This window comes from Drosophila navojoa, chromosome 2 (genome assembly GCF_054131105.1).
Source record: "Drosophila navojoa isolate 15081-1374.11 chromosome 2, UAZ_NAV_1.0, whole genome shotgun sequence".
Lineage (NCBI taxonomy): Eukaryota > Metazoa > Arthropoda > Insecta > Diptera > Drosophilidae > Drosophila > Drosophila navojoa.
In genome coordinates this window covers 21,811,192-21,827,500 of record NC_142890.1, presented here as the reverse complement: position 1 = coordinate 21,827,500, position 16,309 = coordinate 21,811,192, and the positions used below count along the sequence as shown (strand labels likewise).

General features: G+C 46.4%; 1 protein-coding gene across 4 annotated transcripts in view; it reads right to left on the bottom strand.

The window, feature by feature from the left end:
* Positions 1-16,309, bottom strand: part of cic (Putative transcription factor capicua) — a 57,187-nt gene that overhangs the window by 1,498 nt on the left and 39,380 nt on the right. The window contains exons 2-18 of one of the 4 annotated variants that reach the window (XM_089265801.1): positions 13,523-14,971; positions 13,313-13,450; positions 12,572-13,242; positions 11,528-11,737; positions 11,253-11,377; positions 8,229-9,020; positions 5,994-7,360; positions 5,717-5,927; positions 5,326-5,619; positions 3,136-4,814; positions 2,640-3,075; positions 2,266-2,572; positions 2,045-2,202; positions 1,875-1,967; positions 1,621-1,805; positions 1,370-1,562; positions 1-824 (exon numbers count right to left, since the gene is read on the bottom strand). The exon at positions 1-824 is cut by the window's left edge and continues 1,498 nt beyond it. In XM_089265801.1, coding sequence (XP_089121927.1) covers positions 778-824; positions 1,370-1,562; positions 1,621-1,805; positions 1,875-1,967; positions 2,045-2,202; positions 2,266-2,572; positions 2,640-3,075; positions 3,136-4,814; positions 5,326-5,619; positions 5,717-5,927; positions 5,994-7,360; positions 8,229-9,020; positions 11,253-11,377; positions 11,528-11,737; positions 12,572-13,242; positions 13,313-13,450; positions 13,523-14,722 — 8,106 coding nt within the window. In that variant the 5' untranslated portion in view covers positions 14,723-14,971 and the 3' untranslated portion in view covers positions 1-777. The remainder of the gene's footprint in view (positions 825-1,369; positions 1,563-1,620; positions 1,806-1,874; positions 1,968-2,044; positions 2,203-2,265; positions 2,573-2,639; positions 3,076-3,135; positions 4,815-5,325; positions 5,620-5,716; positions 5,928-5,993; positions 7,361-8,228; positions 9,021-11,252; positions 11,378-11,527; positions 11,738-12,571; positions 13,243-13,312; positions 13,451-13,522; positions 14,972-16,309) is intronic. The other 3 variants (XM_089265802.1, XM_089265803.1, XM_030386608.2) reach the window with 3 other exon arrangements.

The window sequence follows — 16,309 nt, the reverse complement described above, 5'->3', positions numbered from 1 at the left end:
TGTGCTAAATACACTTCAAAATTAATGTGCAATTCGTATTGGGTTTGTTTTTTGTTCTTAATAATATTATTTCTATTTGCTTATATTCATTGTGTTTGCTTGTTTATTGTTGCTGTTGTTGTTGTTGCTGTTGCTGTAGTTTTTGTTTGTTGCTTGTTTGCCTGTAAATTAATAACTAAGCCATTATACAATAATGTTTCCATACGGTATGTACTTCATATATTCTTCAAAAAGTTCTATCTTCCTACCTTCAATGCTGGATTTATTAAGCTGCTTAATAAATTCATTTCTACTCTCTCTCTCTCTCTCTCTTTTTCTTTCTCTACTGTCTCTCTGTCTCTGTTACGCTTGTAGTAAAAATGCCTATTGCAATTAAAAATTTTAATATATATTTTTTGTTTTATGTTGTTTTTTTTTTCATCTCTTCGATTTTGCTTTGTTTCAATATAAACTATTTCTGTTGTTTTTCTTTTGTTTTGTTTTTCTTTCACATGTATCTCATACATGCACAGTATCTATGTTTGTGTGTGTGTGTGTGTGTGGTGTGTGCGCTGCTGCAATTATATATTTTGTTATCCCTATTTCGTTTACTAATTTCAAGTAATTTGTCACTCGCAGCTCGTTCCACTCAGATCCTGTCATCCTGCTAAGCACCGACCTTTGAGCTCCTTTAGACGTTTCCTGTGTTGTAGACCAGTTTATTGCTGTGCTTTCTTGCTGTTTCTATTGTTGTTGTTTCTGTTGATGTTGCCTTTGCTGTTGTTGTTGTTGTCTCTATTAGTGTGGCTGGTGCATACCTGTCGCATAATAATACGAAAAAACATCTATACAATGTTTTCAGAATAGAAAAGGGGAATTCAAATTAAACGTTTACAATGCAAATGCCAATGGAGAGGGAAATGTGAAATTAGGCAGAAAACTTGGCTAAGTTGAGAATCAAATTTCTAGATTTCTTTAAAATTTTTATATGAATTCGATTGATGCATATTTGCTGTAAGGAATTGAAATGAAATGAGTTCTATGATATTATAGATTATAATTCTAGCTCGATATTATTTTAGGGAATCTATTAACAATGCTGAATATGAAAAGTAAGTTGAAAACGTTGAAATGGCATATAGATCGAAATATATCCATATTATTAGATTATTTATATATTTCAATTTTAGATTATCTGCAGAAGATAATGATCAATATAAATGTCCCTACTTCAAACTAGATAAATACTATATTATATTCCTTAAACTGGGATTATCTAATATGAGTTTAGAGATTTGACTATGAATATTACATTCTCTAGTGCTCACAGAACTTTATATATTCCCATAAGCATTCTCTCGGTGCTCAGGTGCTGCATTTCGTCAATTACCTGCCGACCCTCCCACGTTTGTTTGGCTGTTCAGATTGGCGCTCAGCGTGGCCGATGAGGGATTGGAGTCGGAGGGCGTGTTGGGACCGGCCGAGTGCGGCGTCCTGGGCGGATGGCCCATGTTCTTCTGGCGCACCTCGCGTATCTTTAGCTGAAGGTCCTGCTTGCGTGGGAACACATCAATGTGTTTGGTCTATAAGAGATTGAAAGCTTTAGCTTCAGATACAAATGGTATTTATCTAGTTACACACCTGAAAAGCAATGGTTGCCTGAGCGGATGGGAAGACGCCGTGCTCGTTGAACAGCTGCATGACCAAATTGCGACGCGTTTCGAGGACCTTGCGGTGTCCCTTTTCGCTGACATCGGAGCGTGCGCTCTGCAACGGCGTTTTGGGTGTGCGTGGCGAGCGGCCCGCTTGATCGCCGGTCTCCAGTTCTGCGGCAAATGGATGATTAGTTCCGGTTGCGTTTGTGTAAATGTGCGGACTACTTGGTCTTAGTTTACCTCTCAGATCATTGTTGAAGTCGGCGCCAAAGAAACGCTGTGTGGTGGTCGGCGGCGCCGATGCCGGCTCATCAATCGAATCATCCTCGCCCACTAAAGGATGCAAAAGTTCAATTAGAATCTGCACATACATATGTCTATATAAGAGATGTCTCAGAGCGCATACGTACTTAGTTTCTGCACCGGTGGCTGCACGGCATTCTTTTTGCGATAGTTCGTGCCGTAGACACGCGGCGGCGACGGCACAGCAATGGCGCTGGGCGATTGGCAGTCCTCGGGCTTGAACTGTGGCAGCGCCTTGTACTTCTTCTCAAAGTCCAGCAGCACACTTCAAAAGGAGAGGTTCAAGGATTAGTTCAGCGGACAATGCAATGGGCTTGAGCCAGCTTACTTGTTAACTTCATCGTTCTTCTTCTTGCGCGACACCACGGCGGGCGCAGAGGCCGGCACGCACCTAATGGGCGACTTGGCAGCCTGACTGCTCACATTGTTGCCGTGGACCGGGGGCGACAGCGGCTGCTGCTCGTCGCTGTTGGGCGTGGTCGTTGACGAGGTGGGCGTGGGCAGGGCGGAGCTGAGGCTGCTGCTGTTCACCTCCATCATGGTGGGCGAGTGCAGCTTGCGTCCAATGTGCTGGCCATTGCTGACGCCACCATAGCCGCCCGTGCTGCTGACCACGTTATCCGACTTGCTTTGAGCTGCATTTACGGACAGAGATTGATTAAGATTGTCATTCAATAGAAATATCCCGCTGCTGGCACTTACATAAATTCTTGCGCCGCTGCAGCGGAGCACATCCCAGCTGGGCCGGCGTTGGCGCCAGCACGAACTGCTGCTGGCCATCGGAGTCCACCTCGACGTCCACGTCCGCCTCCTCGGCAGCCTCATTGCTGGCGCTGCGCTTGCCCGACGAGTCCGGCTGGGCACTGTGGTGATATGTCGCCGATTTGGGCGTCGAGGGCATCGACTTGAACGAGGGCGAGCTAGCCGGCGGCTGCTCCTGGCCGTGGCCACTGGCCGGATAGCCGTGCAGGCGCAGCGTCGTCTGTGCCACGACCGATGGCAGTGGCGGCGGCGGCGCACCCTGCACTCCCAGGCCGCTGTTGTGCTTCTTGAAGAGGTAGCCGGGCGCAAATGCCTCCAGCTGCAGGTGCTCCAGACCTGTCGAGCCCTGCTGGTGCGGCGGTGGCAGCAGTGGATACTAAGGACAATCCAGTGTTAGTTAAAGCTCAGGGTAATTAAGTCAACCAGCTGCACTTACCGGATGACCCATGGTGAAGAACATTTTCTGAGGTGGCGCCGGGCCGCCAGAGCCGAGAATTTGCGCTGGCGCCGAGGCGGGCGGCGTGGCAATGTTGGCGGCATGCCCCAGGCTGACGGCAGCCGGCGAGTTGGGCACACAGGCCTGATGGGCTGCGGATGAGTTGGAGTTGATCATGAGTATGGTGGTGGCATCGTTGTTAATGCCATTGCTATTGCTGTTGTTGTTGTTGTTGCTATTGTTGTTGTTAATACGTTTACTATGATTATTATTATTATTATTATTATTGTTGTTGCTGTTGTTGTTGTTGCCGCTATCAACAGTTGCTGTTATGGTTAGTTCATTGGCTTTATTAGTACTATGATTTGTGGCCCCCGCCGCCTTGGTTAGCACCGTCAGCGTGGGCGTGGTCGTGGTTGCCGTTGTGCTCAGTATCCGCGTATTGGCCGGCAGCGTGATCTTGTTGCACGCATTGATGCTAATGAACGACAACGGACGCAATGTTGCGCCCGACGTCGACGCCGCAACATGTGTCTGATTGTAGCTGTTGACGTCGGTGATTAGCAGCATTGTTGCTGGCTGCTGTTGCTGCTGCTGTTGCACAGTTGTCGCCTTTATGGACACTTGTTGCTGTTGTTGTTGCTCAGCACTGTTGTCGTTCGCATTGTCGCCGCCGCCGCCGCCGTCGTCGTCATCGGCGTCGTCGTCGTCGTCGTCGTTGCCGTGCAGCGTGTCCAGCACCAAGGCGTCGTACAGTATGGCTGCTCGTCCGGTGGCCTTGTTGCCGTCTTGCAGCGTCAACAGTTTGCGTATTATAGACGTTGTCGTTGTTGTTGTTGTTGTGGGATGGGTATTTGGATTAGTTGTTGTTGTTGTTGTTGCCGTTGTTGTTGCAGCAGCAGCATTATTGAAATTATTGGGAAATTGAATAAGTTGCTCGTTACAGTGACTAGTTGTTGTTGTTGTAGTTGTTGTTGTGGTGGTGGTGTTAGTGGTGTTGGTGGTTGTTATTGAACTTGCTGTTGTTGTTGTTGTTATTGATGATGGAGATGATGTCAATGCTAATGTTGATGTCTGAGCTTTTGAGCTCTTGAAAAACAATGGCGGCGGTGTGGTGTGTTGTGGTGTAACGGTTCTTTGTTGTGTGCGTATGATAGTAAAATGATTTCGCGGCAACGACGCCGCCGTCGCAATAATCGTTGACGTCGGCATCGCCGTTGGCGTTGGCACGCGCGTTATAACCGTTGGCGGAGTCTCGACGCGCCGCTGATGCAGATGCTTCAGCTGCTGGTGTGGTGAGTTCGCCGGCTGCAGCGGCGTCAGCGAGCGCACTATGGTGAATTGCTTGCGCTTGAGCACAGACGGCAGCACCGTCGGCATGGGTGTGACTGCCTTGGGAATCGTATACGGAGCAATGTCATCGAGATCTGACGTGACGCTGGCCAGCTCTGCCATGAATTGCTCATCGTCTTCATCATCATCATCGTCGTCGTCGTTGTCATCGTCGTCATTATCTTCATCGTTTTCGTCGTCGTCGTTGTGGTTGTTGTTGTTGTTGTTGTTGTCTTCGTGAATCTCTTCATTGGCTGCTGCAGCGTCCTCGTCCGTTGCTAGATCGGTGCTGGGATTGATTATGTCTTGTTCTTGTTTTGGTTCGAGTTCAGTGGCTTTACGAGTTTCTTTTCGATGAAGTGTGAGAGAGACAGAGCGAGAAGCGGGCGATGTGATAGGTGTGTGAGTGTGGGTGTGTGTGTGTGAGAGAGGATTATGCAAGCGTTTTGGAGAAATAGAGAGAAAGATGTTATGCATAAGGCTTTCGTTATAAACCAAAAACTAGAACCTCTCAACATGAGCGTCAGTCGGATGCGAAATGGGCGAGGTGAGGGGCGGCAGGTGGTTGGGTTTAATTTTGTCTTTGGTATACAATATACAAAAATCGATCTCAAATCATATAACAATATTTATAGCACACAAATCATAGTCGAAAATAAAGCCAATATTTCTGGTAAATACGAAACTAAGCAGAAACAACAACAAAAGGACTTCAACGGACTTGATTAACAAACAATAATAATGATAATAATAATAATAATAATAATAATAGTCAGATAATAATCAAACGAATATAGACAACTAAAATGTAAGCAATCGCATTTCGTCATCTAAATCTTGCTCTAGCTGGAAGCTCACCTCTGACGTCGGTCGGACTGCACAGGGTGTGCGGCAAGGGATAATGGTATTGCTTCTGGCTGAGGGCCGTCGCTATTGGCACATTGAAATTGAAGATGGCGCTGCTGGGCGGCGGTGCGCTAATAACGCCTCCAGTGGGCGCGCCAGCGCCGCCCCCATTCAGCTTGTATGGCGATGGCGGCTCCTGCTTGATGTCCTCCTGCTTAATGTGCGCCTGCAGCTGCTGCTCATCCGATTTGCAGCCAGAAGAGCTGCTGCCCTTGGGACTGATGGGCATCGATTTGAAGGCGCCGCCTAATTTATTGCAAAAGAAAGAGAGAAAGAAAGAAGAAGAAAAACTACAATGAGCAACTGTCGCTTGGTCAAGAGATTTGTTTTAGTGCTTGCTCGCCTGTGGGTTGGAATGGTGTTACACCGATTGGATTCTTGGGACTAGTGTAGTGCGTGTACATGGGCATCTGTGGGTACGGCAGCATGGTGCTCTCCAGTGCCGGATGCGCCTTGATGGCCTTCGGCTTCAATGTGATCTCGCGCTCTGCGCTAGACGACGGAGCGGACATTGTCTGGCCATTGCAGATGCTCGCATGGTCTTCCTGAGTGCGCTGCAAATGGAGAAGGAGAAGTGTGAATATGAAGAATATAAAGATGGAGGAAGGCCGCTATCCCACCTGTTCCGCATCCGTTTGGAGCTGTTGCTGCTGTTGCTTGCGATAGTCGTAGGGCGTGTCGTCCATGTCCAAGTCGTTCACTCGCTCGAGGCACTGCAGATCCAATTTCTTTGCCGGCTGCTCGTCCTCAACAACGACCATTTGCTCGTCCTCATCGGACTGCAGCTCGTTCTTCAGCTGCTTGGCCTTGCAGTTGCCCTGTGCCTGGCCAGCAATGGTCGTGGGCGTCTCGTCGCACGCAATGTTGTAGGTATCGATGGTCAGTGGGATGATGTCGCCCTGCAGCTCCGTAGCTTGGGCGCCGCCACTGCCGCTGCCACCGGGCGTGGAGGGGCACATATCATCCAGCGAATCGGAGCCATCCACAGAGACGAGACGCTGCTTGCTGTCGGCTGTGCTGGCATTGCCCGCGGCAGCGGCGTTGCCCTTGCCACCCGATGTTGAGGACTTGCGGCGATCCTTGGAGCACCATTTCCAGTCCGGATGCTGCTGGAAATGCTCATCCTTCATCGCCTTGGCCAGCTCATGATACTGGGCCTTCTCGTCCGGCTTCAGCGCGTACCACCATTCGCCCAGTATTTTGCTAACCGTTCGATTGTCCTGGTTGGGATGCTTCTTGTGCACCACCTTGCGATGCTTCTTCGAGAAAATCATAAAAGCGTTCATCGGCCGACGTATCTTCTTGCCAGCCGCAGCCGTTGACTGCTGAGGCTGTTGCTGCTGCTGCTGTTGTTGCTGCTGCTGCTGCAGCGCACTGAGCGACTGACTGCGTCGCTTGGCCGCCGACGTCGCCGGCGCACCGCCAGCACCATCGCTGGAATCATGGCATTCCTCCAACTTGCGTATGTTGCTGTTGTATGTGGGCAGTCGCATCGTTGCCGTCGCTCCCTTCTTGCCATTCGAGATAGCTGGCGCAGAGGGCGTGCTCTCGAACACATCATCGTCCAGCTGCTCATCGGGCTCCTCAGCCTCGTCCGTTGCACTGGTCGAAGCGGCTGCGGCTGCTGCTGCAGCTGCTGCGGCTGCGGCCACCTTGGCATCGTTGATGGAGCAGTTGAGTGGCTTGCCAGGCGACGACAGCGGCGCGGGCACAACCAAATGATTGTTGTTGTGATTAAGTGGCGAGTGTTGCTGCTGCTGCTGTTGTTGCTGCTGTGTTGACGATGTGGTCGACGACAACTGCTGAGGATGCTGCTGCTGTTGTTGTTGCTGTTGTTGCTGCTGCTGTTGCTGTTGATGGTGCAGCATGGCCACGCTGTAGTTGCTGTTTGTGGTTGTCGTTGTCACGGCAGTCGACGGAGTTGCTTTGGTCACGGCTGGCATTTGCGGCAGTAGCTTTTGCCATGGACAGCTAGCCGCATTGTAGCCTGCAAAGACATGAAGCAATATTAGATAATTGAAGATATTGAAATACAGCAAAACACTTTATTATAATAAGCGAAAATGTTAAAGCAGTCAGCTTTAATGAAAACATTGAAATCAAGGGTCTAAATATTCTTCTATATTTAGAGATTTGCACATTAAAGGAATTCCCCATTTCTTAAAGTTCACTCCAAATATTTCAATTTACATTATTATAAATTTTATATTTTTAACTTTGGTTGGTATTTCGTAGACAAAGTTTCATGAGTATATCTAAGAGATATACTTACAAAATTAGAAATAAATAATTTTAGATAAATCTATATATATAAATTTATCTTTAGTTACACCAAAATTTTATTTTTGACTTACTCAAAATATTAACAAATTATTTTTGTATATTTATGATGATTATTATTAAAGTTTAATAAATAATAATATATATTTATTTATTAATTTTTGATAAATATTAAAAAATGCTTTTAGCTTGGCTAAACATTTTTTTTAATATTTTACAGCATGAATCTGAATTTATTTATTTTTTTAGTTATACTTTATAGAAATGAAGTCTATATCATTTATATAACATATACATATGTATGTATATATTTTGGAAAATCTTTTATGATTAGTCAAAGCGTTTCGAAAATATCTAAGGAAACCTAGGCAATAATTATATATTTTTCTTAAATTTCTCAGACGTCAATATGCATTTATATAAATAAAAACAAAGCAAGCTTTAAATTAATCGAAATCTAATCGATAATTATATATCGGTAATAAGGCGAAGCACAATTGCCTTATCAATCGAACTTGTATCGCTCTACTTTAATCAGTGGAAAAGTTCTAGTTAAGAGTTCATTGGGCACTTACCGTTTTTTGGCAATGACTTGTCCTGTGCTGTCGTCCCAGCCACTGCTACGGATGTGGGCGTGGTTGGCGGATGTGGATGAAATGCGACCGATGTGGGCGGCAGTGGCGGCGGTGGTTGTTGCTGTTGCTGTTGATGCTGTATCGGTTGCTGCTGCTGCCCAACGGAAACAGCCAATGAATTCTGCGAATGAATGTGCGACTGTTGGGCAGCATTCACAATGACAGGATGAAACGTTTGATGGCCGGCTGTGGATACTACAACATGTTGTTGTTGGTGCTGTTGCTGCTGTTGTTGTTGCTGCTGCTGTTGCTGTTGTTGTTGATGTTGTTGCTGGCTGCTGGAGATGCGTATGACGCTGGTCGCATGACCAAGACTGCTGCTGGGCGGCGCTGGTGGCGCTGGCAGCGCATTGAGATGAGCGGCAGGTGGTTGTTGTTGCTGTGGCGGCGGTGCATGCATTACCAGCGAAACGGCCGCCGTTTGTGGCGGTGGCGGTGGCGGCTGTTGACTGCTCTCCCAGCCATTGTTGTTGTTGTTGTTGTTGTTGGCGTTGTACAATACCGGACTGGGTGTTGTCTTCCATTTGCTATCCAGCGGCACAGCAGCAACTGCTGTCACATGCTGTTGCTGTTGCTGCTGCTGCGACTGATTCGCAATGGGCGTAAAGAAATTTTGCCTATGATTAGACACGTTGACCGGGGAGTGGGCGATGGCGTTCAGCGGCGAGGCGCCGGCATGATTCACGGGTGATGTATACGATGGCGTTGCAGAGCGCGAGCTGCTCAGTGACACTGCAGAGTGAGAGAGTAGAAGGCACAAAGAGAGATAGAGAGATAGTGTGGACAGAGGGAGAGAGGTAACTGTTAGACATTTGTTGCAAGCACAATAGTTTTCATTTATAGTTATCATTACATAAGCACTGTAAATATAATTTAGCGCCCAGCTCAAAATCCTGGAATGCATTCATATTCGCTGCTGCTGCTGCTCCTCCTCCTCCGCCTCGTGCTCCTGCTGTTGCTGTCGCCGTTGCTGTCTACTGCGACTGCAGCCTGCTGTTGCTCAGTTAAGAACAAACACTTTGATTGGCATCACTTTCGGCACATATTTTCATTTTCTGTATTTAATTTGCTTGAAAACTTTTTGTCGTCGTCACATTCGTTTTGTCTGCTGCATTCGCATCGGTATTCACTTTTTATTCTTTCTTTTTTTTGTTGTATTTTATTTTATTTTATTTTTTGCTTTTGCGCCGCGTTCTGTCTTCTTGCCTTGCCTTTGACAGTTTTCAACATAAAATGCGACGACGGCGACGACGACGACGTCAAAAGAACAACCAGCAAGCACTTCAACTGAGCGGCCAGCGGCAGCATAAACTGAGCGCCGCTCTCTTTCTCTCCCTCTCGCAATCGTCAGTTGTGTTCGTTTGCTACGCTCTCATGCGCTCACTCGGCTTTTGGGCTCTTTGGGATCACGCTCACACTCACGCTCTTGTCGTCCATGTTTGTTTACCTGTTGTGTCGGTCTGTGCTTTGACTGTGTGGGTGCTGCTGCTTGTCTGTGTGCCTCTCTCTCGCTTTGTGTGTGCGTGCGTGTGAGCGCGCTCTCTCAAGTGCATTTTTGTTTAGGTAAAAACGAATCAAAGGCAGGGCAAATAACGAGAAAAGAAGAATCTGTTGCGATCCGCACGCAGCGCGCTTTTGTTTCGGCTGCGCAGCATTGTTCGTTTCAAGTGGCTGCGACGCAGCGACGTCGCGTCGCTGCATCGATCGCATGCAGGTGCATTGGAATGCGTACGCGTCGCCGCTGCTGCTGGCCACGTCGGCGTCGACGTCGCTGCGTCTGCATTTTACGCTTGCGTGTAAATCACGCTGCGGTCACACTTTCAAGTGGCTAGCTAACGTTGTTGTTATTATTATTGCTATTGCTGTTGCTGTTGCTGCACGCACACCTCAAACAATAGCACCCCTGATCAGCCACGGCCCCGAGAACACCTTAACAAAACCAACGACCTTTGTCCAGAGCGCTGTGCGTGTGTGTGGGTTTATGTATGCATGTACATACATATGTATATGAAATGGTCAGCAGCGGCGCTGCCATAATAAAACTTTATGATAGGCATTTTTATAGAGAATTCGAAATGCATTCAAAACAATATGAAGAAAGTCTAGGCAACATCGACTGCTTCATTGCGCTGCAAATCAATTTGGGCTGTTCAAAATTTTTAGTTTCAATACTTCTCGATAGTAAATAAAATTTATGTAGACTTAAGTCAGAGAATATATTTAAAATCTATCAATTAGGCAATCGTATTAGCTCAATTTGAATTATAAGCATTTTTTCATGCATTTATATTACGATGAATACGTTTTATTTTCTATATATTAAACTTCTCTTCAATTAATTACATAAATAATTATAATTTTTATCATTTTTTATATATATCGATGATCAATTTGAGATATTTATCATATATTGGAGTTTTATCATTTTATATGTTGTATAGAAAATTCATATTTTATTATTTAGGCATATTTCTGAAGAAATGTTTATAATTCAAATTAAACTTGCTTAGTTGATTTCATTTAAAATTTTTATGAATTTCATTACAGCGCATTTGAAAGTCGCCCGTGCCGAAGCTAAATGCATATCTGTAGAAGCGCCGTGGAAAGCAGGCCAGAGAACAGCCTAGATGCAGTCGAGAGGCTGCGCTACAGAGTGATCTTAACTGTTTTGCAGCTGTGTGGGTAATTGCGTGAACACAGGCAGATTAACAGCTAAAGCTGGCGCTCATTTGGGCATTGAGAAGGAAACTCAGCCCAGGCTGGGAAAGCCAGCCTTGAAAATGAATGCGAGCTAACTATGAATAAATTTCAACACAAAAAGAACAAAATAATGGAAACGTGTTGCTTTTATGATTCCACTTCGAATGAGTAGTAGTAGTAGTAGGAGGCGGAGGACGAGGAGGAGAGCCGACAGCGACGGCGCAGCGGTGTCATAAAAAGTCAAGAGGTGTGAGTTGCACGTACCTAACATGGCGGCCACATCGGTCTCTTCCTGATCATAGCGACCCGTGACCCGATAGTTGGGCGATGTTTCCGAATCGCGAGAGTTATCCTCATCGTTTTGTGTTTTGCTGCTCGAACGGCTATCACTGAAGAGAGAGAGGGAGAGATAGACAAAAAGAGAGTCATGATAAATACAAAGGGAGAGAGAGAGAGAGAGAGAGAGAGAGAGAGATATGGTTAGAACAACAGCAACAGCAATAGCTGAACTGGTAAAGCTGTTAGGTTTATAGCCGCACCTGAGAAAACGACCCGGCCCCGTTGATGAGGGCAGCGCATTGTTGCCCTTCTGATTCAAATGTCTGGAACAAAAGCCGCGCCGCTGAGATTCTTTCATGCACAGCGTGCAGAGACGTCGCCATTGCTTGCCATTGTACTTCTTGCGCACTCCGGATTCCGATTCCACAATGTCGCCCTTCTTGAAGCGATGCGGCGTCGTTGCCTGAGATCTGTCAACGAAAATATTCTCCTTAATATACGCACACACACTCACACACTTTGATATCCACACACATACACTGTAGATTTGTATATGCATGTGTGCTTGTATGTAATTAATGAAATTGAGTGAAGGCAATGCTCAAAATACTTTAGCCAACGGGTTACAACCGCAGGCAGCGCAGTCGACGCCAGCAGCGCTTATAGACACGCCACTCTTAATAACAAAACTCAAGAGAGCATTGGCAGAAATTCTAAATATAACGGGAGCATTATTTATAGTTAAATATGATTGCGGTGCGCACAGGTGCAGAGCCGTTAATACCCGGCAGCTAATGAAAATTGAGCGAAAGCTAGGATATAAAGAGATTGCGAATAAATATGGCAAAGGAAATAACAGATTCCATAATAGACTGAAGAAGTATAGTATACAGAAAATCATATAGGTTAATGGATATATAAAAAAATACCCCAAAGAATATTAAATATGTATTTACGATATATAAAACATTCAATTCGTTAAATAGAATTTAACTATACTCAAAAAATATTATATAAGAATTTCATTATATGCTAGAACGCAACTCATTGAACTCTTAATAAAAAGAGAGTCCGAATTTATTCTGAATGTTCTACGTATACTCAGAAGTTAGAAATGCGATTTATAACGCCCCGTGGTAACATAAATATTATTAGTTGTTTATTCCAAGAATTAAGATAACTAACTTCATGATAAGCATGAAACATTAAAAAATATGGAAATAATAATTCACAAATTCATTTCTAGGAAACTCTGTTTAGTGCAAGAGCCAAACCCTTTTCCATTCTCAAGATTGCCCGCCTACCTTGGTGTTGCTGGATGAGATCGTGGTGTCAGCCTCTGATCGATTAAGCTGGATGTGCTGCCTCGACTCTGCATGCTGCTGCGCTTGCTGCAAGCGCTCATCTTCTCGGCATCCACGTCCCCGCCAGCCGGGGAGTAGTCGATGCCGACGCGCTTCAGCTCATCATCGGAGTCGTAGTCGTCGTAGCCGCGCTGCTGCTGCTGCTGCTGCTGCTGTTGTTGTTGTTGCTGCTGCTGCTGCTGTTGCGCTGGCGATGGCACATGCATTTTCAGTTGTTGGTGGTGGTGGTGCTGCTGCTGCTGCTGCTGCTGTCCATTGCTGCCCGGCGAGATCACAATGTCCGGCAGTCCATTGGCCTGCTGGTGCTCCACATGGGTCAATGGCACCGGCGGCGGCGGCACTGCGCCGCCCTGGAACGGCGACGTTGCAGCCGCTCGATAATACTCATGTTTCTGCAGTCCTCCATGTCCAGCTGGGGGCGTGCTCGTGGGCAGCTTGCCATCGTAGCGCGTTGCCACAAAGGCCTTGGAATAGACGCCGCCGGTAGCCGGCTCCGATTTGCGTTTACCGCTCACAGTTGGCGTTGCCGTTGGCGCCAGCTCGTTCAGCTCATCCCACCAGGGCGGCAGCAGCAGCCGCAAATCGGCGCGACGCACAACTTTCGTATTGGGCTGGAAGAGAGGAACCGAGAAAGGACATTAAATTATCCATTTATATCAATGAATCGTCGTGGTCTCTTACCAATTCCTCATTGATCAATTGCACGGTATATTGCTTGGTTCCCTGGTTGATGTCCATAATGATGCCCTCCACGTAGACAAAGTCAACGGTGCGTCCCTCGACACTTTGGCGCACACAGACCCGGGCGTCCAGCGTGATCTGTGGAAGGTGAAACCGATGCATTAGCTGATGGACTTGGGGTGTGTGAGTGTGGGTGTGTTTAGTACTTACATCTGCCATGGGTGGGCTGGCGTCTAGTATCACATTGTAGCGTCCCTGCTGCAGCACATCCTGATACAGTTGCTGACCGAATTCGGAGGCATCGAATTTCACGAGTATTGAGGGTGGCGTTGTCGTGGGCGTGGCTGTGCCCTCGTGCACTTGCTGTATTTTGCCCGGTGCATAGCACTTGCCAACTTTGGCCAGGACACGCGTATTAGTCCATTCGCTGAGATCAAGTAGAGCAACAGGTTCGTGTTGCTGCTGTTGTTGTTGCTGCTGCTGCTGCTGCTGCTGCTGTTCCTGTACATGTTGCTGATTGTGTGAGTTAAAGCTAAAACGTTGTTGCGCCTGCTGGTGGTGCTGCTGATAGTAGACGGGCGTGTGTGTGCGCGAATGGTTGATTGCTGCATGACTGTTGCTGCTGCCGCTGCTGTTGCTGTTGCTGTTGCTACTGACAACATGTTGCTTATAAGTACTGGGCGCATGTTGCAGCGGCGAGGCGATTATAATACGTTGCTGCTGCTGCTGCTGCTGTTGCTGTTGCTGCTGTCTGATTTCACTGCTGTTGCCGGCGCCTGCACCTGCACCAGCACCTCCACAATTCATTGCTGACGGTGGACTGACAATCATATTGCGCAAAGCTAACGTATTTTGCTGCACGGCAGCAATATTGCCATTGGACAGCGCATCGCTGTTCCCATTCGTCTCGGCGGGTTTCTGTTGCTTGTACAACGTATGCTGTTGCTGCTGCTGTTGTTGTTGCTGCTGCTGTTGTTGCTGCTGCTGCTGCTGCTGCTGCTGTTGGTGTTGCTCATCTTTGTCCAGCTCAGCTGGATCAAATTTGCGCTTCTTGGGATGTTGGCGCGGCTGTGTGGGCTGCTGAGTTGTTGCTGCTGCTGCTGTCTGCAGCTGTAACTGTGGCTGGAACAACACATGTTGCTGCTGCTGCTGCTGCTGTTGCTGCGGCTGCTGCTGCTGTGTATCAACTGTTGCTGCTGTAGTTGTTGCTGTTGTTGTTGTTGCTGTTGGTATACCGGCTGCTGCAGTCGTTGGTATAACCATTGTATTGGCGGCAACAACAAAATGTTGCTGCTGCTGCTGATGGAGGTGTTTATTTGTTATGACATAAGTTTCGCCAGCGGCAACTGCTGCTGCTGCTGCTCCGGTGTGTGTTGCTGTTGCTGCTGTTCCATTGGCAGCGCTGAGCATCGTAGTTGCTGTTGCTCTCCTCGTTGTGGTCGTTCCAATTGTAGCAGCAACATGTGTGTGGCTTCTTGTTGTTGCTGGCGTCTCGTTGCGTTTATTTTTTTTTTTCCCTAAAATTGGCTAGTGTTGGTCGGCTTATTGCTCATGCTAATACAATAGTTGTTGTCGCAATAGCTGTTCTTGTTGCAATTATTGTTATTGTTGTGCAACAATGGCGCTCGCAGCATTCGCAACATCATTTGGCATCACCGTCTGCAAATGGAAAACACAAATTGTTCATTAATCATGTGAAGTACTGTGGCAGCCATCCGACTGGCCGAAAACCCATTTCATAATTAGTGCAATTCACATCCTGACAATTCTCTGACATCCTTCGACCATTGGCGCCTGTTGCCGGGTCAATAAATTTCAATCTCTGACCAAAAATACGCTGCGATACATATGTATGTGCATGTGCACGTGTGTGTGTGTGTGTGTGTGTGTGCGCTACGTCGACAACGGAAACATTTTAATTTACACAGTCGTCCAGGCGTGGTTGGGATCCTGGCGTAGGAGGCGCTTTTCTCCTCTCTCGCAAAGAGTAAAAATAAAATGCTCGTATAAATGATACTTGAAACATTTTATACCAATGCCCATCAAAACGCCCACACAAATACACGTACACACACAGACACACACACTCATTCACTTACACACACAGACTCATCTGCACAACAGCTCAGTACAGTTGCATACAAAGTCCAAATCATCTGGCAACCCCGCACAGAAAGAAGCAAACAGCTATAAAGCTCGACAAACCAACTTGCCAGACAGTCAGACGTCGCGACGTCAAGTACAATGGGCAATTCAACCATATGTTTGTATAAAATATAAAACATTTTGTTCACTGCAGTTAGGCATAGCAAAATATATTTTATATACCGCTAATAGATGTATTTATGTAATGACAGTCAATCAATAATAATAATTATGTTCAATCTATTCTTAAATATATTTCCTATAAACTTTTAGTTGGTTAAAAATTCTAAATTTGGGTTACCTAATAGTTTTTGTAACTTTGAATATTATAGACAATAAACTTATAGTGTATCGCGTTTTTCGGCTAATATCTGTATTAATAAATAACTAAATAAAATTAATAATTTCAGTATAAGCATTAAGCTCACACAATTTATTTGTTAATTCTAATAGTTAGCCCCACGGTGCTTCGCTGCTGCAGCCTCGACTTTGACGAACTTGTGCGTCAGACCTTCGACGAACAGCCAACCACCACCCACCGCCCACCTGCCGGGTAAAGAGTGGGTCGACAGAGGTCGGTCGACTTATATTTAGATTATTCGGTTGCACACGCCGACGCCGATGCCGATGCCGACGGTGACGGCGACGCCGACGCACAGAGTTACCAAGGAGGAAAAACGAATTGTGGTTTCCAGATAAAAGAATATGCTCAATCGAAGCAGAAAGTCAATAATCAGTGTGACGATAAGAAACTAGTTATTCAAGAACGAATTGCAAAAACAAGTGAGAAACTATTTGCTGACTTAAATAGCAACTATAAGTAAAAGTCATTTGAATTTAAATGATTTCAAA